The following is a 25,353-nucleotide window of genomic DNA, read 5'->3' as shown; positions in this document are numbered from 1 at the left end:
TCCAATTCCCCTCTGTGACAGCAGGGGAGGAATCCTCTCCCTGCACCTGCTGTCACAATTTAAGAGTGCGGCCAGGCAGGGCTCCACCCACACAGCCGCATTATTCATTCACTACAACTACCATCTTTCATTGCAGCAGACAGCTTGTAGTTCTCTCGAAGTTCATTGATTCTTCCCGCTCTTCAGTAACTGTCTGCCCATACGAAGGTGGCTTGTAGTTCTTAGAGAACTGCGAGGCCGCTGGTGAGAACTCTCATAGTTCATTGACTCTTCCCGCTCTTCAGTAACTGATTTTTTCAGCCAGACTAACTATGTAACCTTTCTTCTGATCCAGCGGTGTGCTTACCTGAGGGGATGCCAGGAACCATCTTCAGTTCCTGGCATCAGCATCTTAGCTGTGGGAAGCTTGCGGCTTCACAGCCAGGTGCCCACTGCGCATAAGCAAGCTGCGCTGTGCACTGTGATTGGTCCTGCAGTCTTCTGGGACCTGTGTTGTGTCTTAGAAAACTATGGGGAGGGAGGGGGGAAGGAACATTTAGGCTTGGATTGCCTAGGTGATCCAAGTGGAAGTGGGAGTGGTTACCTGTTCCCCCCCTCCCAAAAAAGTTTGTCAATTGTGAAAGAGGATGGGGGAGGAGACCTTAAAGCAGAATTTCCCCTTTTGAGTAGAGTTCCACTTTAATTTTTACTTACTGCATAGAAATATTAATCAATACATGCTGATAATAAACTGAATCTTAAGGCCTCGTGCACGCTAGACATAAAAAATGCCATTATTAAGGGTGTGTGATATTTTTTTTTGTTCTGCCCCTAAACACCCCTCTGTGTTAGTCTATTTACAGGCATTTAGAGTCAGGAAAAAACAGAGCCAATGCATTCAGGAGAGGTGCATTTTGCCACAAAAAAGCTTGATACTCCTGAACGTGTGTAAATGCATCCAAACACACTTAAATGCTAGGCACATTTAGCACTTGAGCATTCATTTAAATGACCACAAAGAATTAATATTCTGGTCCATGGAATAAATGAATGTCCAAGCACTTGGAATGTCTAAACGTGCTTGCAAAATGTGGCTTTAGTCACTTTTCTTATGCTGCTTCTTGAGTGCCTGAGGCCTAAACCATACAAGTGCTACAGTGATAAATGTGATAAATAAAACAATATTGCAAAAGCATGTTAAAATGTTACAAAGTGTCTCATTCATTTGCAACAGATTAAGATACTTTGTAATATTGTTTTCTTTATCACATTTATCACTGGACCACGTGCATGGTTTAAGATCCAGTTTATTTTTAGCATGTATTGTTGAAAATTTAAATGCACTAATTTAGGATTGATTGTTTTTTTCACATTTTTACAAATACTTATCTTAAGTATCAGGGTATATAATTTTGTGGGTACTTTTTAGCTCTGTGATCCTGCTAGTAAGTTATTTTTCAATAGTACATTCTGTTTTTTTTCAATAAATAGCAATTAACAAACAGGTACCATATTTTTCGCTCCATAAGACGCACCTGACCATAAGACGCACCTAGGTTTTAGAGGCGAAAAACAAGAAAAAAAAATATTCTGAACCAATGGACTGCAGACATAGTACAGGGGATGCCCAGAGACTGCGGACACAGTACAGGAGATGACCAGAGACTGCGGACACAGTACAGGAGATGGCCAGAGACTGCGGACACAGTACAGGAGATGACCAGAGACTGCGGACATAGTACAGGAGATGACCAGAGACTGCGGACATAGTACAGGAGATGACCAGAGACTGCAGACATAGTACAGATGACCAGAGACTGCAGACATAGTACAGGAGATGACCAGAGACTGCGGACACAGTACAGGAGATGACCAGAGACTGTGGACACAGTACAGGAGATGACCAGAGACTGCGGACATAGTACAGGGAAAATACCAGGAACACAGTACAGATGACCAGAGACTGCAGACAGTGCAGGGAATAACCAGAGACTGCAGACAGTGCAGGGGATGACCAGAGACTGCAGACAGTAAAGGAGATGACCAGAGACTGCTGACCTTTGGGGAGGGAGGGGGAGCGGGTACCTGAATTTGACAGGTACCTGCTCCCACTTTCGCGGAGTTGTCCTTCCCTCTTCTTCCCGCGCCGGCTTCTGTGACAGCCGGGTGCCCACTGCGCATGTGAGAGAAGCGCTGCGCTTTGTGAATGGCCCGGCGCCTTTTGGGACCTGTCATGTGTCCCAGAAGACACCAAACCTTTCACAAAGCGCAGCGCATGCGCAGTGGACACCCGGCTGTCACAGAAGCCAGCGCGGGAAGACTGTACAGCTGGAGCGAGGAACAGGTAAGGCCCTGCAGGAGAGAACAGCTGAGCGGCCGGCCCAGTATTCTGACATGGTGGCAGCAGAAATACCAGACCGGCCGCTTTATATTCGCTCCATAAGACGCACTGACATTTCCCCCCCTTTTTTGGGGGGAAAAAGTGCGTCTTATGGAGCGAAACATACGGTATATCTATCTACCATAGACTTGTCAGTTTCAAAATGTAAATATCATTGTAATAGAGGTACAAAAATGGCCTACCATTTATGAGTGCACATTTACATCAACTTCAGGTCTTGTATCACCCTAACTGAATATCATGCAGTATCCCTGAGGCATAAATTCTATAGCATTTATTTTTAGTGCAGCCAGACCAGTTGTTGGGGCCTTGCAGTTGGGTTATCAAGAAAGGCCCCAGTTTATGTATAAACAGGCTTTTCACCTAAGTCAAAGCAAGGGTATGCCCCAGAGACAATAGGGAAAAGGAAAATGTGATGGAAACAAAAGAATGTGAATTTGAGCAGCAATAGTAGTCAGGAAGGGAGGAAAGAGATGAAAGAGAAAGGTATCACTCCTTTCAAACTTCACATCTCCTGTGAGAAATATTAGATCCTATTGCTATTTAAAGAGCCAGTAAGATGTATAACACTAAACATTTTGACAAACAGGCAGTATTTGGGCTATTTGGGTAGCCAGTAAGATGTATGACACTAAACATTTTGACTATTTTGAAATTTCCTTATCAAATTTGAGAAATAAAGCAGTTTATGACAATTTTGGAAGATTTACTCTAGTTATAGAGTAGATCAAATTGAGAATCCTAATCCAAATCCTGCTTATTTTGGTGTATTGCGACCAAATATGACGCACGGTGCTCATCTGACCAAAAACCCCAAACACCAAGGTGAGGTTTGAGGATGTGCCTCTGTTATTCTGACCAGAACCATGTACCATCTCAATAGCATCTTATAGCTGGAATCTGTTATGGTTGTGTTGATAAAAAACAATGTGAATTTATCTGTAATTGCTTGCCATTCTTGGAGTTCCATGGGTCTTCCCAGTGTTTTGCACCCACTGCAACATGTAGTGTAGTTTGCAAGTAGATTTAGTAAGCATAGTGTATATAGTGGAAATTCTCCCTTTCCAAGCTTTCTTGACCATGCAAGTCAATTTAAACTCACTCACAGCAAGAGGCCAGCTTGCGTATTTAAGTTTAGACTTTAGATGAGGAACTATCTGGGAGTAACTGGTATCTTAAGGTCTTTTATAAAGTAGTACATGCTATGTATTCTTTCACCTGTCAGAAAGTCTCCTATGCAATTTGAACCTTTCTTTGTCCATCATTCAGTCTTTAACAGATTAAACTCCAGCAAAAGTGGCAGTTGGAGTGTTGACACAACCCATTTAACACTGGGATGCTGCAGTGGTCAGCTTTTGTTAACTTATTTTGTATTCCTTTATGTAAAATCTTTAACCCCCCAAAAAAACAAATGTGCTGTCACTGCTTAAAAAGTGTTTGCAGGAGTTCAAACTGAATTTGTTAGTTAAGACCATCTAAATATGCTTCAACAAAATGGCGGCCGTCTGCACACAGGCACTGACTTCCTTTTGCATAAACGTAATGGGATGAGTAATAGATGGTTTCAGCTCCTGTTCTCCACCTGTAGAGAACTTTTCAGGGCTTACGTGAAAACAAAACGTGTCTGAGGAGTTCTCTACAGGTGAAGAACAGGAGCTGAAGCCATCTTTTACTTATCTAATTACATTAATGAAACAAGGAGTTAGTGTTAGTGTGCAGACAACCACCACTTTGTTGAAGTCTACTGGAGCCTGACAAGCTGGTTCTGTTCCTCTTGCTTAGTCTTTTCACATGTTTTGACACAGGTTTGGAAGGGTATTCGAGCGGTACTATTTCATTGTTTTGGGATAAATCTAAATCTGCTAGTGCATCTAACACTGCCCTCTCACTAGATTGACAGTGCTACCAGTATTTTAAGGGATTCAGTCAAATCTTTTATTAACATTATGTTACTCTTGAAGGCAACACAGGTAATACAAAGAGCGCTCCTCAATGGGGCCACATATGAACCTGGTTCTATCTCCTTTCCGCCCTATCCTAAAAAAAATGCCTGGAGTTGTGATTTAATGACAAATCATATTTAATATGTTTTTGTTGAATTTGATGATTAAAAAATAGTAAGGGATCAGGAATGTTTTGTAATTTAGTGTAACTTTTTATTTTTCATTAGACTTACATATCCTTTTTATATCAGGAAGGTAAAAACATGAAAGAGAATAATGTCTTTTAAATAAGACATCTCTTGTCTTTTTGGAGATCTAGGGTCTTGGATGCAAGCTGTTTCAGAACATCAGCTATCCAGGCTATAATACTAACAAGTTTACATCTTGGCTTTTTTTGCCTGAGCCCAGGGCAAATTCTCTCGCCTCATTCCTAGAACAGCCTCAGCTGCAGCAGAGACCTACTACAAATCACAGTTTTGCTAAAGCAATTTTTGTTTGATAGATTTGCAAAACTATGCCCTCATCAAACACTGCTTTGCAGGCTTATGTTCCATAAACCATGATACCAAATACAGAATTACTAATTAAAATGTGATGATTCATTTAGGCAGATGGAAAGAATCCATAATATTTGGCAGGAATACATTGCTATGAAAATGTCATCAATTTCCCTTCTAGAAGCAATGTTTATCAAGGGTACCTTACGCAATTTCCGCCTTTGTAAAGGGAATGTATAGTGATTTTCCTTACATTACTTATCATGATCAAAACACAAAATATTGTATTTTTTTAAGCAAGTAAATATGCATTATGAATCTTTTTTATTTTCAAAGCTAGTTTTTAGGGGAATCTATAAAATCTGTTAGCTCAAACTAAAATTTAGATACACAACAGACTAAGATACTCTATGTGATTCTTCCCCTTTCCAGCTTTCTCTAGTCAGATAAGGCCAATGGGAATATCATCAGATAGAAGAAGCATGTGCTGTGCTCTCTTTTTGGAAAACCAATAATACTTTGCTTTCATGGGTGCACCCAAAATTAAGTTCTTATTTAAAAACAAAGATTTCATATACAGAAATTATACACATAAAAATGTAATTACAAAAAAATAAACTTAAATAAAATATTATAACCTCCAATTGTTATAGTTTATACAAGTAAAATATTTGCGAAAATGATAACAGAAGAAACATACCTGCCTGTAAAAATACTTAACAGATAGCCCTTCACACAGTTGCAGTGTAAGGTCATTGTAAAAAAATATATATATATAATTCCTACCTGCTCTGTGCAATGATTTTGCACAGAGTATTTCCAGTTCTTCTCTTTGGGGTCCTTTACCGGGGCTCCTGGCTCCTCCTGCCTTCTGAGTGGCCCCATAGCAAGCTGCTTGTTATGGGGACACTCACGCTGGCTTTTACCAAGCTGTACTATATGTGTTTATTGACACACACAGTGTGGCTTAGCCCCGCTCCCCAATCCCTCATCATTGGATTTGAGTGACATTAGCAGAAGCCAATGGTTCTCAGACAGTAGCAGAAGCCAATCGTTCTCACTGCTCTCACTGTGTCCAGTGAAGAGGGAGAGAGATAGCACAGTGTTGGATTGAGATTGGGCTCAAATAAGTATTCAGGTGGTGGAGAGGGGTCTGCACATTAAAAGTTCTTTACCTTAATCCAGAGATTGCATTAAGATTAAAAAAAAACCCTTTACAACCACTTTAAATACATCTTTTGTTAAATAAGCACCCTATTCATATGAGATAGATCTAAGCATGTTAACACTGAAGACACTGAAAGGTTATTTGCTGCCCCCTAAAATTCATTGCTTTAGGAAAGTTACTGAATGTGTGCAATAAGGCAAACAAGAAGGCATAAAAGCAACTTCCCACCATACTGCAAACTTCTGCGGTCCTAAATCAGTTATTGCACTGGAGTGGAAGTGCTACATACCTTCCTCAGTCCATATTTAAAATATATACTGTATATATATAGATATGTTACAGATCAAGAGCCATTAGCATACTAATCACTGCAAACATTCTTGAGTGATACTAGAGAAGACCATAGCAGTTTCAGAGGTGGCACAGAGGAAGGCAAATACAAATACATTAATAAAAAAGGCGTATATGTCACTCAATTAAAATGTACAGGAAGTCTGGAGTGTAAAGCATACCCCTGGTGGAAGTCTCCTCCTGCTGCTCCCTTTCCACTCTGCCATCTTGAAATATCTTGTGTGTGTTCAGATGTGCTGCTGATCTCTATGCATCTGGGACTTGATGGAGACCTGCAGTAAGTCTGGGTATATGCATGGGATTCTTGCACATGCCCATCAATGCTGCTGGTTTTGGGTATCTGGGACCTTGTAGAGAGCTGTGTCATTTGTGTGCATGTACAGGAATGCCCAGTGCATGTGTAGACATGCTCCAGGTATCTGCCAATTCTCAAACATCTGGCAGAAACCAATGTCATCATATGTGTACATTTAGTGACACATGTGCCTCTCTCAGTAAAACACTGTCTACATCACACATCCTAAGGGGCAGTGGGAGACCCTATGTCCTTCTTACCCAGATAAGGAAGTAGGAAGTGTTAGGCTGCAGAACAAAAAATTACAAAATGTTTTCTAAAATAATAAAATATTCTGCTATTGTGTAAGACAGAGGGGGAGGAAACAGGAAAGAAAAAGTTCTTGTAATGGGTGAAGATCCAGTTAAGTTATTAAAGATTTAAGCATTCAGGGTGCTTTAGATCACTTCATCAGGTGTTTTTGCAACTCTGAAAATGGTTCTGACCCACAAATTTATACATATGCTAACAAGGAGGAGCAATGAGACATAACTATTTAAAATGTTAACCAAACTAAATTGACAGATGCGCTCAAGGCTCCACCAGGCCCTCATATGTAGCAACCGTTTGGAGTACAGACAAGGGCAGACTTTGTCCCAGCTGTAGACATCTACAGGGAAAGTCCTGGAAGTCGCACATCTCTGCAAAATCCCATAAGAATGTATACTGCCTCCACCCAGTCTCAAACTAGGGCATGCCTCCAACGTGTTTCACTCCACCCATGGAGCTTAGTCATGGGGAGTAGGTGACCACCAATTATCCTTCTCAATCTGTTTAATAATGAAAAAGACTGGTTCTAGGGATGTTAATAGGTTTCCTGATTTGTGTGCTGGTTGTCAGTGAATTGCAGCCCTGTTTTATGCTATCCCTCCTGAGGTGTTTCAGTTGGCCATTTCTATCTGTGCTCTCTGAACAGATCCAATTGTAACGTATGGCCTGACTATAGATGACATTTTATGTGCCTGGGATGGAAGCTGTCCTTCTTGTGGTATGTATGATGATCTGTGGAATTTGTGTAAATTGATGTTTGCAAGCTTTGTCCTTTAAGATGCATTGTAGTTTCAAGAAAGTTTATTTCTGTTTGTGTGTGGGTTAATTTAAGGTGGTTGTACACCTCAAAAATGTATTGTGTACTTGTCTCTATCCAAAGCACTGAGTGTGATTTCTCTCTGCTGCCTCATTCCTCTGATATCAGCATAGATCCCTTGGGAAAAGCTTTCCGGGCAACAAGAGATAAAAGGGTGATGGTGGAAGGAGCTCCAGCACAGCCTGTGATTCATATCCTTAGCTCTGCATCATTCCTGTGTGCTGTGTGGAGGGGGTGTGCGTCCCTTTCCTCCAATCAGCTCTCAGAGCTCCCCTCTCAGTAACTTGAAATCCCATGTCATGTTGCTGGAGCGGAGAAATAATCCTTTGATCTGTGTTTTTTTAGAACAATCTACCGAATATATGGTTGCAGATAAACAGAAACAAATAATGTAGGGTGATTTGTTTCATCTCTGCGTATCACCTAAGGCCTGACACTTCACTGGGTATATGGGAGTGTTTTCAACCACTTTAAGTTTTATTGTGGAGTGAAAGTCGTTGTAGGTCATATGAAATTGGCAAAGATCCTATTGACTTCCTGTCCAGTGTATAAAAATGTGTGTTTCAGAACCATTTTCAGATTCATATAAAGCAGAAAAAAGGATCCAAGTCATTCCAAAAGCTTATATATTTAATAACTCACTTACCCTGTAAAGGGTATTGTCTAAACTCCAGATTTTCTACATTAATCAAAGGCTAACGCAGTACAATATTTGTACTACTAATTGATATATATATATATATATATATATATATATATATATACATACGCACAGAGGGTTTGGACAAAAATACGGAAACAATACATGATTTGCAGGTGTGAAAGTGACAACATGTTTCGTGTTGAAATCGGAAGTGATGTAACATTCTTTTGCTTCTGCTGTGTGATGAGACACCTAGCTAACAGGTGGGAAGGACATTGCGCAGGATTGTGACCCACAATAAGAAAACAACTGCTGCAAAAGTGACTGCAGAGCTCAATCTCAGTCTTCCAAAGTCCGTGTCCACAAAAACTGTGCGGAGGGAATGCCATAAGCAAAACATTCAGGTGAGCTTCAACTGCCAAACCACTAGTGACCGATATTAATGCTCAGAAGAGGAGAAAGTGGTGCAACACCCATAAATCATGGACTATTGATCAATGGAAGACTGTAATGTGGTCTGATGAATCGAGCTTCACACTGTTCCCAACCACTGGATGTGTTTACGTGAGGAAAACACCACCCTAAGCTTATGACCACGACTGTCTTGTGCCAATGGTAAAGCATGGTGGCAGCGCAATCATGGTTTGGGCAGCCATATCTTGGTATTCTGCAGGCCGCATCATCATCTTGAAAGGTAGAGTCACTGCCAGCAACTATGTACAAATTTTGGGCAACCATGTGCACCCCATGTTGCAGACATTGTTTCCTGAAGACAGCGCCATTTACCAAGACGATAGTGCTCCGATTCACAAAGCTGGTGTTGCCAAATCATGATGTGATGAGCATGCAGACGAAGTCGTGCGCTTTCCTTGGGCACCACAGTTACCGAACCTCAATATCATAAAGCCACTATGGTCAATTTTGGAGAACAAGGTTCGTGCTTGTCTTTGGCTCTGGCATCTCTGCAAGAACGATTTTTGCATGAAGAGTGGTATCAGATTTTATTATCCACCATCCAAGACATCTATTTGTCAATTGTTAGGAGAATTCGGGCCTTCGTGGATGCCAAAGTCATCCAACACCATATTACGTAACTATTTTGTATTTTTCCTGGGGTTTCCTTAATTTTGTCCAACCTCTGTATATATATCTATATATATAGATATATATATTTCAAACTGATTTGCTACTTTGGAGGATCTAAAAGAAACCAAAAATCCGTCATGAGGGATACAGTTTCCTAAACATTTTTTTTGCCCTCCTTCAGTGTAACTAGCTAGGATGAAGTCTAGGCAAATGCTTTGTGGTCTGGGGGTTAGGAACAGCCCAGCATGGAAGGAAGCACAAGGGAAAAACTGAACTGGATGTCACTACTTGATCATGCAGTTGAGATTTTTGATCTGCGGGGGAAGATGCTGTTCCTTTTCAGCCTGGACTGACTCAAATTCCCTTAGAAATGACATCATATGATTTGCTTTGTGAAGTCACTTCCGACTGGGAGAAAAACAGCATACTTTCAGGAAACTGAAGTTAATTAAGACCAACTCTAAGTTGGCATACAGGGACAGGCAGGAATTTTAGAGAAATTCTTTGACAATATTAATAATAATAATACACTTTAATATTTAAATAATAAACCTTAATTATATCATAGTTACATAGTTAGTCTGGCTGAAAAAAAGCAAAAGTCCATCCAGTTCAACTATTAAAAAAAAATAATAATAATAATCTTATACCCACAGTTGATCCAGAGGAAGGCAAAAAAAACCCAGCAAAGCATGATCCAATTTGCTTCTGCAGGGAAAAAAATTCCTTCATGAACATTAATAATACTTTATTACTGTATTATCTTCATTGGTTGCTAGGATGCACACCGCTAGTGTCTTAGAAACCAGTGACGTGGGGCTGGACACTGACAATGGGCGGAGCTTGATGTGCATTCTTAGAAACTAGTTCCCCATCAGGTCTGCCTTCCTTGTAATTGGCAGTGGATGGCACAGACCATTAGCGAACATGGAATCCACTCAATGCTATCTGTTGTCAATCACAAGGGAGGCAGACCAGATAGGGAATTAGTCTCTTAGAATCCCCATCAGGCTCTGCCCACCCACACAACTCAACTCTTTGACCCTGTGCCTGTCTGTGTGAAAGGTGCAGTGGTCAGACTGATAGAATTTCAATGCTGCATTGAGGCTGGAGTGACTGGTATGGGCACTCTAGCCTCAGCGCTGGCTGCCATCATGCCTCCTATGACAAATTCATGCACCTTTTTCCAACAGGTAAATAAATCTGTGACAAAAGAGTTTATGACATTCTTTCTGAATTCAGGGAAGTGTGTTTCACAACAGCGTACCCAAAGGCCTCATGGGGCCGTACAGGGGCCATAAAGCATGCAGAGCTTGCATGATCATGCACACTATCTGCTTTTGGAGCAAAGGTCCATGTGCATGCAGTTGTATAATGGCATATAGCAGCATGCTCTAATTAATCTCAATGGGTGGCTGTATGCAGCAGATCCGGGCCCTTGGAAAGTATTTACTCAGGCTCTGTACACTGTATGGACCCATACTGCCATGTGCATGAGGCTTAAGAAGTAGTTTTCTCTACTGAAGAAGAAAATTGTTGTAATTATTGTGGTAAGTAGGTTAACACTGTATGTGAAAATATGTGTAAAGAAATATCATGTTAGAAGAATTTATTTGCACAGCACAACTGATGATCTGTGTAATTTCCTTGCTATGTGGTGTTTTCCTGATTGCTTATTAAACCTGTAAACATATAGTCCCATGGTGTGTAGTAGTAATGTTGCTAGGAGACCTGCTGTACCATTCAGATGGTGTGCGTTTTCACAGCTTGCCAGAAATTTATACAGATTTCACAAGCTGCTGTAAATTCAGGCTTTTCTAATGTATTTCCACAGCTGGCAGCACTTGTAAACCAGTTTGAGCTATAGAAATCCACAGCTCAATAAAGAAGTAGAGCGCTAGAATTCTGTGTAGAAGTAAGGAGACTGAAATCTTTCCACTCCAAGGAATGATTCTAGGTTTGACCTATGGCAGAAGTTGGGCTATAGGGATTGTGGATGTTATAACTTGAGTAGTGGGTCTGTAATTCACATTTAGGAGTCCTGACTTGTATATCTAACCAGGGTCAACCATGTCAAACTATACAACTACTTGTGATCCACTGATCCTTATTGTGCTGGAGAAGTGAAGGTCAGTTTTGTAGACCCTGTTCCATTGCATCACCTTCAGCCAGGTATTAGGTTCAGTAATGAACTTCAACACCATTCATGGTGTTGTGACCTAGTCTCTTTAAAGTCCTTTATAGTCACCTTGGAAGTGCTTCCCCTTATGTCATGTCTCCACAATTCTAACTCTTTGTAAGCTCCATGTTAGTAGGTGTCAAATCTTACACAAGGTTGATGAGATCTCACCTCTAATTTTTTAAAGATTTACTTATAGAAGTACTTATAGATCAATTTATGCAGTGTATTTATTACACATTCACATCAGTCCCTGCCCTCAAGGAACATACAATCTAAGGTCCCTAGCTCACATTCATACATACAAATATTAGGGCCAATTTAGACAAGAATCAATTAACCAACCAGCATTTCTTTGGAGTGTGGGAGGAAACCCATGCAGGGACAGGGAGAACACGCAAACTGCAGGCAGGAAGTGCCATGGTTAGGATTTTAGCCTACGACCCTAGTGCTGCTAGACAAAAGTGCTCACCACTTAGCCACTGTGCTGCCCACCTCTACCCTCATATTACAGTTTTTGTAACTGATGATTGGCCAGCCAGGCTCAAGCACTGCATCATGGGATGGAGTATCATGATGGGGTAGCTGAAAGCACCAGATTGCTCTGAGGGACATAAGTGGGCATGAGGTTCAGCTTTAAAGAGAATAAGTAGACAAAGTGACACATCCCCTATCCCCCATCCCTGAGCTTTAACTGAACACCCTAAAACATAAAGAACTGAAGCCAAAACTTTATTTTTTTCATTTTGGATAGGGTAAGGAAGTGTTATAACACCTGCCAATCTTTTTTCTTTTTTTTTCCATCACATTGGGGAGATTTCCATTCATTTACTAACTTATAGTCAACATTGGAGTGGAAATCCCTCCAAATTAGAGAAATGCCTGGTTGTCACCAGGGTTAACATAACTGGTTTCCCCATTTGAAGATTATAACTGATAACCCAAAATTTGGGATTTTCTCTCACTTTCACACTCCGTGATAATGGTAAACAGGACAAAGAGAGAGGGTGAATCTCTCTAAAGGGGAAGGGGCACATACAGCAATTAAAACCTGAGAGATGTTCTAATCTACTCCATCAAAATAAAAAAAAATAGGTTTTTGCCTTTAGTTATTTTTTAAACTCTTCCTGAAAGACTTAAGCACCCCTTAAGTCTAGGACTAATGCTATTCTAACCTGACTCCTCAACTAAGCCCTAACCCTCACTAACCTTTATTCTACTGCATACCAACCTCATCTCTACACTAAAATCATTTAGTACCTACCCTGAAGGCATGCAGCACTGAGATCTTGGCTCCAGAACTCACTGATATGTTCCAATCCCTACCTATGAATCCTAAGCTGAGGCTGCAGAATTTAGAACAGCAGAGAAATTCCTACAATATTCATAATTTTGGAGACACAGAATACTGGCACTAAGGACAATGATGATGTTGTCTGCAGGAACCAGCAAGTCAGTAATTCTATTCCTATGCATGGAAGTCAATGATAGTATTGCTTTTTAAATAAATCCAACTCACAGTGCTTAGAGATGGAAAGATGAAACATTCAAAAAGACCATTTAGACAGCAGTGTAAAAGAAAATGTGCCAGCTCATTAACCAACACTGACAGTAGAAAGTTTGGCTTATACAATATGATCGGTTTTTGGACCTGTACCTCATTTGTATACAGCAGATTATACCAATTCACTAAGCTATAACATATGTGTTATTTGCTATAATGATTGTATTTATAGCCATGTGACTTTTTTCAAGCTCTTACTGCTGGCAAAAAAATATAAATTTTGCTTACCAAATGTAACCTGTTAGCATTTTTACTACAATTTAGCATGCAACTAGGAATTTAGTTTTCAGTAGCAGCATACTGAACTGATTTAAAGTGGCCTGGACTGTCCTATTATTTTAATAAAGGCTTCTGTACATACAAGGATGCCCTGCCATGCATTTTGCAACAAAGTCTGCTGAACCATTGATCTTTGCAGCATGTGAATAACAATTCAGTTTATTATGAAACAAATGTAACCATAATATATGTAATGGTGTGTGTAAAAGTGCAACTATGTCATGTATGACTGATACACAGGCCACGTAATGTAGTGCAAATAATTAGGGATTTCATTCAACCAAAACTAATGTATTGATTTTGGATATTTGCTAGTGTTTTTTGATCCACCCACTGGCATTCTATACCTGCTAGGGCCTCCAATATTTACATTTTTATTAATTATGTTCATTTTGTAAGTGATGCATTAAGTTTTAAAGCCTCTATTTCCTTTGTAAATGAATCACCTAGCTTTGTACCAGAAACATAATTTGAATGCCTTTATAAAAAGGGCTAAATACTTATGTTTATACTTTGATTTTTCGGGGTAAGGTGTCATGGTGGACAAGATATACCATCTCTTTGAATTGTTGGAGAGTATGCCCTTTTCAACATGTAGTTGTCATATAAACTACTAGCAGTTTTTTTGGACATAGCTGTTGCTAATATATAACAAAGGATTCCTAAAGCAATATGGGTTAGCTTGTACAGGAGATGTGGTAAGGCCCCATTTATCTGATTAAAACGTTAGACTAAGCCCTCTGAAAAAGGTGGGACAATTTTGCGTTAAACTGGATTTTATTTTAGGAGCTGAGGGTGAAGCTGATTCACATATGAAAAGGAGACTGAAGCTTTGCCTGCTGAGCAGATAAAATACAAAATTAATATTAATATGAGTTATTTCATATTTACCTGAACAAAGATAAATATGAAAAAATGGAGGCAGAATAAGTGGAGCCAGAGTGAGACAACAGTATGAATAGCTAAAATGAAATGTGGTCGTGGGACTTCTTTTGAGCTTATTTCATCATGTGTTTAAAAAACAACATTAATATTATGTATGTACTAGTAATACAAATTGCTATCAGTTGTTGCAAATTCATAGTATTATTGCTGATTGCGCTGTCATATTGAGGAAGATCATATATTTTAAATTGGGCTATGTCGTGACATTTACAATTTATGAAAAACACAAGTATAATTACAGGAATAAAAGTATACTGGAAATATAGTTCAGAGTAACCATTTAGATCTAAGAAACCCTGTGCTAGAAACAGAACATAAACACCAGATTTGTTGCTCTTTATAATATCTCAGTTTCCCTTTACACCAATTTTCACCTGAAATTACTTCTCCCAGGAGTAAGTGGAGGAAATTAGTTTGCTATGAATGGAAAAAAGTCATGTACGTGGAGACTTCAATGATTTGTCTTTCCTTTCTTTTGTGTGCAGGTGGCTCAGCTACCATTCTCTATTGGGGATGGAAAATGGCATCATATTTGCATCACATGGACAACCAGAGATGGAATGTGGGAAGCATATCTGGATGGAGTCAAGCTTGGCTCAGGGGAAAACTTAGCCCCTTGGCACCCAATTAAACCAAATGGAATTCTCATTCTAGGCCAGGAGCAGGTGGGTACAAAGTATAATTACCCTCTACATTACAACTCTCCTTATGGAGCATATTGTAAATAAGCAAATGTGAAAAGACAGTCACACCACTTTCAATATGGTGTTTCTAATATTTTTTTTTTCAAATTCCTTTTTAAAAGTTTCTATTTTGATCTGGATGTATAAAAAAAACACTTTTAGTCATTACTTTGATTTACAGAAAATGTGAACTTACATGCATCAAGTGGTAGAACTACAGCAAGAGTGGCTAATGTGGTCCCTATGAGGTCCAAAGTACCATGGGACATTATTTAGAATCCCCAAACTAAGAACATTTGATATGTATCTCAGGTACAGTGACAGTACAGTATCTCACTTACAGCATTGATAGTACAACAGATTGACAGTAATCAGAACCATGAGTACATTTAATACGGGACTATGAACATTTTAATTTTTGTATGTCATCACTGCTTTCCCTAAAATAGGCCCAAGCCTGCTAGAGGGTTCACAAACTGTGTGTCCCACCCAATGGCCTATAACTTGCTTAGCATATAAGAAAATGTATTTTGTTATGCCTTTCATTTCTGATGGCAGCACAGACACAGACCTAACAGGGGCACAGAAAGCACTTAAAAAACTGACAGGTGTTCTAATCCCTCTCCACTTTATGCAAACCTAAAATAAATAGGTTTTACTTTAGTTATACTTTAACCCCTTGGCATTGGCGCCTCCCGGGCCTTTAAGGGGTTTCAGATACCCGGAGGTGGGGTGGGGTTTCTGATCATGTTATCGCCATGATTGGCTGTCACAATGGTCACATGATTGGAAAGCTCCCGATCGCAAGTATCAGGAACTTTCCGTTAGTCCCCGGTAACTGTGTCAGGAGACTCTCAGCACAAGTCTGTTTTCTTTAGGTACGCATATATGTGGCCTCTTGGTGTTAAGACCAACCCACTGAGAAACTGCATATATGCATACGGCCGGTGCCAAGGAGTTAAGCTCAAGATACATTTTATTGAAAGTGCCGAAAGATCACCCAACAGATTTTACAAAGGGAAGAGATAAGGTACAAGTGTAGACCCACACTCGTAATCTACTTGTCGTTGGTGGTGTGGGCTTGTGCAGTTCTAATATTTTGTATGGAATGGAGGAGTGAATGCAGCCTACTCTTGGATGAAAAGAAGTAACTGTGAGGAGTTCTACTCTCTTCTCCTCCCTTCAGTAATTTCAAGTAAATGCTGCAGCAGAGGAAAAAAACACGAGGGAGTGTATGCTGCTGCAGTCGAGGTCACACAGAGGTAGGGGTGAGGGTAGAAAGTGCTGGTCTGTCTTCTGCATGTTACTGATTTAGCAGTGCATTTTTCTGTACCCAGATTAGAAACGGGCGGACTGACAACTCATGAGGTCCTCGGGCAATAGGGGATCATGGGGCCCCTGTGTCCTTGCCCAAACTCAAAAAAGCCTATGATAAAGGTCCCAGGGGCATCTCATGAGGCCCACTACTGACCCCGGGCCCTCGGGCATTGCCCAAGTTTCCAAATGGTCAGTCCGCCCCTGATTAGAAAGGAAAAGGGTGAAGAGGAAGGCTTGATTTAAATGTTTGCATTTAATAGAGCAATTAATTTCTGTTGCACAGCATCTTCTCACTGTGCTGCAGATTATGTGAGTGAATAATGACCATAGTGGGGTCAGACCCAGTGCTGGAACTTTTGCAGAAATCAAGACTTGCAGGACTTGCAGAAATCCAGACCTGGACAGACCCGTTGATTACGTTTCACAGACTGCTTCAACCCTGAGAGACCTTTCAGGATCTGACCCTACTATGCTCATAGTTAACAGCTTTGTGGCTAACATTGTAGTTTTAGCCTGTCCTGCATCCCTCTCGTTTTGTGAGTGCATTGTTGAGATGCTATTGGTGGGGATTAGATAATGTGACTATACAAAAGTAGTGATAGAAGATGTAGAAACTATTTCTGCTGGGCAACTGGTGGCTTGAAAATTAAAGTACTTAAATGGTTGTATGTAATATTTCAAATTTACCTGAGTAAACTAACATGAATAAAAAAATGTATTTTTTTAGTTCCGACTGTGAAAACATATGCAAACCTTTGAATATTCTCTTTAGGTATTAGACCTTAAAGTGACCCTTTGAAGTGCCCTGCAAAATAAGATTGGTAATATTTACCTGTCCCAACACCCATATCTCCAATCCTCTTTCACTTGCAGAGCTAAAGCCACTGCTGGTATATTCAATATTGGGCATTTCTGGGCGTGACAAATACCTGTGTTTCCCTGCTGCAATATAATAATATCAATATTTTAATATTCTTTTAAAATGTATTAATAGTTGCAATAATTATAGTATTGTAGTTATTCTGAATAATTATATTTTAAAATCTATTTATAATGAATTGATATTTTTTTTTTTTTTTTATTATTATTATTATTATATATTATAGTCTGCAAAGTACAATGTTGTTACAAATTGGTCCCAAAGAAAATACAAATATTGTTTATCTTTTCCTTTGAAGGATACTGTTGGAGGAAGATTTGATGCCACACAAGCCTTTGTTGGAGAGTTGAGCCAGTTTAATATCTGGGACCGGGTCCTAAAAACGGAAGACATAGTCAACATAGCCAACTGCTCAACCAACATGCCTGGGAACATCATCCCATGGGCCGATAACAATGTCGATGTTTTTGGAGGAGCAACAAAATTACCCTTGGATCCATGCGAAGAGCGTTTGATAGATTTATAGCCAAAACACATTACACTTAAGTGCCCACCTTTTTGGAGACAATCTCTAAGGAGGTTACCTATCCTACAATGCACTTATTTGCTCAGATGATTTTTTTTAAACCCATTAAAACAGTTAGTTGCAGCTAAAGTGGATCTTATTGCTAAAATAAAAAGCCACATGAGGTTGTGCTATCAGTGCTTACATCCAGAGGGTAACTGGAGCCTTGCCATTTTAAAATCACATGTGGCCTTCAAAAGCCATTAAAATCTTAGTAGAGATATAAATATTTACTGATTACTCCATTTATCTTGCTACTGCTTGTTAAGGGACCATCAAACAAATATGTTTATTTTAATACATAATTATATAATTTTCATAGACTGCTTTATATAACAGATATTTTAACATGATTTGTGGATAAATATATCAAAATGTAAAGAGATTATCCAAACTTTAAAGTGAAAATGTTTTCTTAGAGAGCAATATCTTCAAACACATACTAATTTCCCATTCTATAGATGAAAAGAAGCACACAGTATGTAGGTTAAGAACACACCCATGTGGCATCCCCAGTTATGCTGACCACAAGGAATGAATGCACAAAAATTATTGGTTAAACCCAAAAGGGCTTTTTGTTTTTACTTCCATTTTTCCTTTATACTAAAAGAGGTACTAAGGAGCCATGAGGGAGAGAGTAATTTGGTTCCAAAAGACATTCCATCTTAATATGGCGCTATGAGATATTGAAATTTCTCTATAGGTGTGGGTTTTATATATATATATATATATATATATATATATATATATATATATGAATGAAATTTGTAGCTCTTTTACATAATGTTATAATTTTTTCATCATAAGTTTATTTTTCCTTTAAACATATAATAGGGGTCTTCAGCCCAAAGTTCATAATATAGGTGGCTGCATTCTGATATTGTACAGATACTGTATGTGTACCCTGGTTTCAATGCAAAATTATCAGAAGGGATGTAGTCACATCACAAAACTCAGTCTGACTCAGTATAATTTTTATAACTGTAATAGAGTTCTGATATCTATGGATAGCGTGTAGATGGATAAACATGGAGTCTATTTATAACATAAAACAAAAATGTAATGTAAAAAGCAATTCAATAGTAAAAAACATTTACATTTGGTTATTTCATTAACCAATAAAGATGTTTTAGGATTAGAGTAAGACAGTATTTAATGTAAATGTCCCTAAAAAGTTTTCTGATCCTAATATCATTCTGACCGAAAGATAGTCAGCCTTGTTCAATTGGATCTGATACTTTGACCCCATGGAACAGCTAATGAGTGGCCAGTGTGTAGCTTACAAGAAAAGTGGGACTGAATTTGAAGCAGTTTATAACAGTCAACAAAGTATGTCAAATGAAAAAATAATATAAAAAATAAGGAAGCTATACAAAACTTTCCATACAATTGATTTAAACTCACTTTAAATTAGTCGGTTTCCAAAACATATGTTGAAAGAACTGATAAAAAAAGAACAGTTTGGTTCCTACCACATTTTGTTTGCCTTTTTTAGCCAATTTTTTTCAGGAATAATTAGTACCTTTGTAATAACATAGAAGAGCTGATGATCATACTTTGCAAAGTACAGCCGTATGAAAATGCTTAAATATCAGCAACAACACTAAATGAATATACAGTATTTGGTGGTCAAGTTTCGACTCTGCACATTGACTGAGGCTAAACAACAATCACCAACTCACAACAGGCTACAAATTCTAGTTGATTTACAAAAACTTGAGAGTTCATAATCTGGTGCATCTCTGCATAGAAACCAATCAGTTTCCAGGTTTTTTTTTTGTCAAAGCTTAATTGAACAGGCTGAAGTTAGAAGATGATTGACTACCATGCACAGATGCACCAGATTTTGCACTCTCCAGTTTTAGTACATCAACCTTATCAGACACAACAGTCCTTCTGGCCAGTTCTAGAACTGCAAGACTGCCAGTCCAGGTCTGCTCACCTAAATTATGTCCCTAAAACAAACCAGTATTACTGCTGTGGATTTAATTCAATTCTGTTCAACAGTAATTTCTTTGTTTTTATAAGAAAAATGTGTATTTACTAAAGATATCCTCCAATGCCCCCCATACGTGGTAATGTGGCTTTAACAGTCTCCTCCTTGACTGACATGCCAACCGCCTGGCTCGCCTCTGGATATATTCACTGTAGCATGTTGTTACCCGTTTAGGATCTGTAGTACAAACCAATGCAAATCATTTTGTTATTTAAATTTTAAAGAAAAGATATATATATTTATTAACATTTAAAAGTTCCAAATTGTGTAAATACATTATTTGCGGATGAAGGGTAAACAAATTTCTAAAAATTTTTATTAAAACTCTATCTGTCAGTGCTGCTATTTAATATTATATATGAAATAATAATAATTCTAAAAATGTTGTTTAATATAATATGGTTAATTCCTCTAAAGGAATTCTCCTTTGGGCTGATGATTTCTTACCTATCTGAGTTGTCTCTTGAAAACTTCCAAGTTGTCACCAGACCTTCTTTGTGGTATAAGCTGCACTCTTCTGCATCAAGTTCTGTTTTTGTAGGCTGTTGCCTATCAGCAGGGACAGACAATCAAGAAACAGTTGTAGAAGACCCGCAACAGCATTGTGCTTTTCACAAGATGACTTTTTTGAGTTTCAAGAGTTATTTTTGCTGAAAGAACAATAACTGCTCAGTGGGCATACCTGTATTAGTTTGTATTGATCAGTCTAATTAATATACTGAAAAAACCTAATGAATAGTCAATTGCTTATATAAAATAAAAGTGAATGATAATTATAGTAGAGTTACCAATAAGTGAACATTTGCATAAACTCATAGAATCCAATTAGATAATAACTTAGATCAGGGTCTCCCAAAGTGTGTACATACATGTGTAATGTACATCCACACTGCAAATGTTTTACTCCAGATTGCATGATTTATTTTTTTGAACAGACCAGGACAATGTGCTCATTCTACGGTTACTTACCAGTCAAAGGCATTAAAGGGAGCATATGATTCACCTTTCAGGCTGGATGAATACAAATCTTTTGTGTTGCCTTGATCATTTTGGAGGTGACAGTAAATCAAAGATGTAGGCCCCAGTCAGTGAAGACAAGACAGAGTTGTAGGAAGTTAAAAGTACACCTACTATAGCAGCATTTAACTATATAGATCTTACTCAGTTGGCACTGGAGAGGTTGAAATGGTGGGCAAAGCTTGCAAAACAGTGGCCAGGTCCTGCTATATATATTATCCTGGTTAAAGCTAATGTATGTGTTATGACAAATGGTCATGAGAAATGCACATGTGCACTTGTCCTTTTTCCTATCTTTGTTCAATCTAAGATGATATAACCATAGGAAGAGTGGATCCAAGAAACATCAATACTTCTTCCCCAGTCCAGCCTCAGTAACTTTAGAACAGTAACTTTTTATAAGCTCTTTCTGCAGTAATGTAACCTCAGTCCATCAAAACTAAATGAAAATACTGATGAGTTCTTATGAACTGGAAAGCTAAAATAATTTGTATTGCTTTGTCATATCCATTGCTTGCAGTATTCAGCCCTGGATCCAACCAACAATTGCATTACGCTTTGTGCTGTCAGAGCTGTGCCTAAGAATGTGTACCTAATGCAAAGTTTCAGATTGGATCTCAGGAACTTGTCCTACCAGCATGAAAAAATACCTAAAAAAATCAACGTCAGCTATTACATGTAAACTATCTTACTGTTAATGATAGTTATAGTTTATGCGTGGAGCACTCACAATATTTGTGTTTGGCCTGTATACAAATTCTTTAGGTTGGGTAGATGAGAGCAATTATTCTGTATCCAATATGTATGATCATGATATATTTTGAAACGCACAATTTTAGTGCTGGCTACTCCTAAATGGCTATATAAATACACCAATACTGACTGATTAACCCATCCTTTAAAAATGATCAAATAGAGCTAAGTTCAAATTCAATAGATAATCAAATAGATATTCAATACAACAAGGCAAAAAGCAATAATAATGTGCAGCATACTGTAACCCATAAACCAGAGCCACCAGTCAGAAATATGCCCAACATACGAAGCTTCCATTGCATTTAGTGTTGCATTTGTCATGTAAACTGTTGCATTAAGTTTATTCCTCTACACAGATCTGTGTAAAAGCACAGGAAACACATGGTAAAAGCATCTCAAAAGTATTGTAAAACATATGGCAGCTCAGTGGCTAAGTGGTTAACACTTCGCGAAGCAGCACTAGGTTTGTTGGCTTAATTCCCAACCATGGCCTCCAACCTGCTTGGAGTTTGCATGTTCTCCCTGTGCCTCTGTGGGTGCACTCTGGTTTGCTCACATACCCCAAAGTCATGCTGGTAGGTTAACTGGCTCCTGTCTAAATTGACCCTAGTATATGTATGAATGCGAGTTAGGGACCTTAGATTGAAAGCTCCTTGAGGGGAGGGACTTATATGAATGTAAAATATATATGTAAAGCACTGCATAAATTGACAGCGTTTTATAAGTACCTGTAATAAATAAATAATCAGAAATGCAAGGCATTTTCCCTGAAATCATGCTGTATCTAACCTGCATTTTGGCCTAACATCTATGTATATCTAAGCCAAAGCCTATGATTGGTCTCATGTATGAAAAATTGGGTATGTTGCTCTTAGCAGTTGATAATTCCCTATCACATCATCACAGGTTGTACCACAAATATGAAAAGGAAATGTTTGGTTGCCTTGGGCAACAAAAAGGTATGTTCTTTTAGACACTTTCCAACATAAGGCCCATTTGTTATCTTAGCATAAGGCCCATTTGTTACTTTAAAGACAGTAAGAACAATGGATTTTACAAAATTTTTCATACAAGAGACCCAACAAAATCTCTGTGAATCCATATTTTCCACAGTTTATAGTGCTGTGCTTCATGCATAAAAATGTCTGGAAGGATAGTGTCTGCATTGGGTATAGTAACCAGTCAGGATTTGATTATTTTTAGTGCACATGGAAAAATGGGAAAGACTATTATGAGCAACATATACTATTCTTTCAGTCCCCTTTCACACAAAAAGCCTGTAATCTAAATTCTCAAGGCTTCATTGCTAAGAAGACCAACTGGACATTTCATGTCATTCTGTTACTAATTATATTTCTGTTATTGTTGTTTACAGTTGTATTGTCTATCTTTGTGAAAAAAAAAAACAAGATGGCAATTTGCGATGTCTAGGAAGTTTGCTACACTTTGCTTTAGAAATGAAAAGTGTCTGAAAGAAGAGTGTATTTGTTATATTTATTGTTTATGCCGCACTGGCCAAATGACAATTCAAAACTGGCTGGTTTATGGAGTTATTGTCTAGAACTGTGCCTCTTTCAATTCACATTTAGCTTAATGCTTCTTACAACTCTTTTTACCTTTCTTCCATCTGAATTGTATTTATGTGGTTTATGCATTGATATTTTTGCTGTAAAAGGCCCAAGATGAGCCAGTGCCAAAGTCACATGATGCTTTCTGCCTATAAATATGTACATGCTATAGTTTCCATGAATAATAGCAGCGTGGTTAATCATTTTGGGTCACTTTGTAACAGATTGGTATTTTGGTGTACAAGACCAGGTCAGGGCAACCTATGTCACATCAGCTTTTGAATTACAGTATTAATTCCAGAAGGAAGGACCGTAATTCAACATCTGGCATGTCATAGGTTATCCATGCCTTTTATTGTGGACTTTAGAGTCATGGTGGACAATATGGTACAAGTAATACAAACTAAAACATTAACAGCCAAGCATTTGTTACCTTTGCTCAATATAGATGCATGGCAAGCTAAGTCTGATTCTGGTTTTTGTATGTACCTGTGGGGCCCTGGCCTTTTGCTTATGGGTCCTCCACCATATCTCCTCCATTTTACTCCTCCAACAATCATCTGTGAATATTTAAGCAGGTGTCAGATCGTTGTTGTGTAAATAGTTCATGACTTGGGATTCTGCTATATTTATTAAGGCACCAGCCATATGTGGAAATATGCAGGTCATGCAGAGATGAATCTGCATGGAAAACAGAAAACAGGGTCCTATTAACTTTGATAGCCATGCCATTGTTTCCTGGAACAATAGATAATGTATTTTGCACCATGCCATTAAAAAAGCCATTGATTTATATTATTAGGTGTTACAGTTATGTGTTTTTATTTTTCTCTTTACAAAAGGGACAGCTCATGCTGAAGAGCGAATGTGTTAAAATTATAGAAGGCGACTTTGATGTTAGCATTTGCTATAATACCATATCAGTTTATTTTCCACCATCAAGGCATCTAAACATCCAAATAATTATGGGAGTTTTTTTTTAAAGAGGATCTGAATTTTGGAAGCATTGGCCAAAAAGGGGAGCAGAAAACAAAGGGCTAGTCACAAATTTTGCTTGTGGTGTCCCCCTAATAAATCCTTTCCCAATTTCTGACTTATCATGCCTTGTTCCACACTGTGTAAAGATGGCCATCAAAGGAGAGGAACTGGGCTTAGCTTTCTCATGTCAGAACTGTCCACCTGTTGACTGGAGATATACGGAGACTAGCAGTCACAAGCACAGTGCCTCTTACACAGCAGTTGTAGAGCTATAAGATCGCAGACCAGTACCAGGGCACACTCACATACCAGCAAGCATACAGCTATTTATACAGCAGAATTCAGGGCAGCTAGATTTTCAGAGTACTGCTTAGGTGCAATTAACATTTACATGTAGATATTCCCTATATTATAGCAAATCTTCACTTCCTGAATTCAGATCTATTTAAGTTCATTATTGTTGGACTTCTGAAAGTTGCCTTCTGTAATATGAATAGAGAAGAATGGAATACAGAAAGATGTCAGCCTACATAAGAAAGTCAGAATGAGGTTTGTCACAAATTTGGCATTGGACCAATTTGATATCAATAAAAATTGAAATCTGATTCTCATGATGGGATTTGCATGGTCTTTGGTAGACTATGTTTTATACTGAACCAATCTACATTGGTCCATCAGATTAATGGCAAATCACAAACAGATTCTTTGATCTCTAGTAGCAGGAACAAAGGAAATATGTAATATGTTCTAGAACACTTGCTTTATTTTTTACTTATGTGTAATGAACACTGATCTACAAAGGAGGTCATCTGTGTCTGTATATATAGATCCAATTTTATAATTGTAATGAGGTCTATCTTCTATGTTTTAATTAAAAATGCACTGTATAAGTATTGTGTTTTAATTGTGTGCCACTAACTATACTGCAATATTTGCTCTTTCATGATGTCCTAGTACATAATACCACATTAGAAAAGTGATTAGTAGTAGTAATTCATAGATTTTATTATTTTTCTGTAAGCTCTCTGCGTGTCCTGATTCTACTGAGAGTTTAATGCGATTTATATATTCTCATGACTGACCTGCATGCACATCCCATTAAATATTTATGCTCATGCATATGTAAACCTTCAGTCA

General features: G+C 38.4%; 1 protein-coding gene across 1 annotated transcript in view; it reads left to right on the top strand.

Moving 5' to 3' along the window:
* The window catches only part of NPTX2 (neuronal pentraxin 2), a 54,021-nt gene extending 28,915 nt beyond the window's left edge, over positions 1-25,106 (top strand). Inside the window, exons 4-5 of the mRNA XM_089682738.1 lie at positions 14,942-15,121; positions 17,635-25,106. Of these exons, the coding sequence (XP_089538864.1) occupies positions 14,942-15,121; positions 17,635-17,862 (408 nt within the window). The 3' untranslated portion in view covers positions 17,863-25,106. The remainder of the gene's footprint in view (positions 1-14,941; positions 15,122-17,634) is intronic.
* The last annotated feature ends 247 nt before the right edge of the window (positions 25,107-25,353 follow it).

Source organism: Staurois parvus, unplaced genomic scaffold, assembly GCF_062004578.1.
Source record: "Staurois parvus isolate SC_StPar_1 unplaced genomic scaffold, SC_StPar_1.0 ptg000297l, whole genome shotgun sequence".
Classification (NCBI taxonomy): Eukaryota; Metazoa; Chordata; class Amphibia; order Anura; family Ranidae; genus Staurois; species Staurois parvus.
Note: the sequence above shows the minus strand (reverse complement) of the source record. Positions and strands in the feature narration are given on the sequence as shown.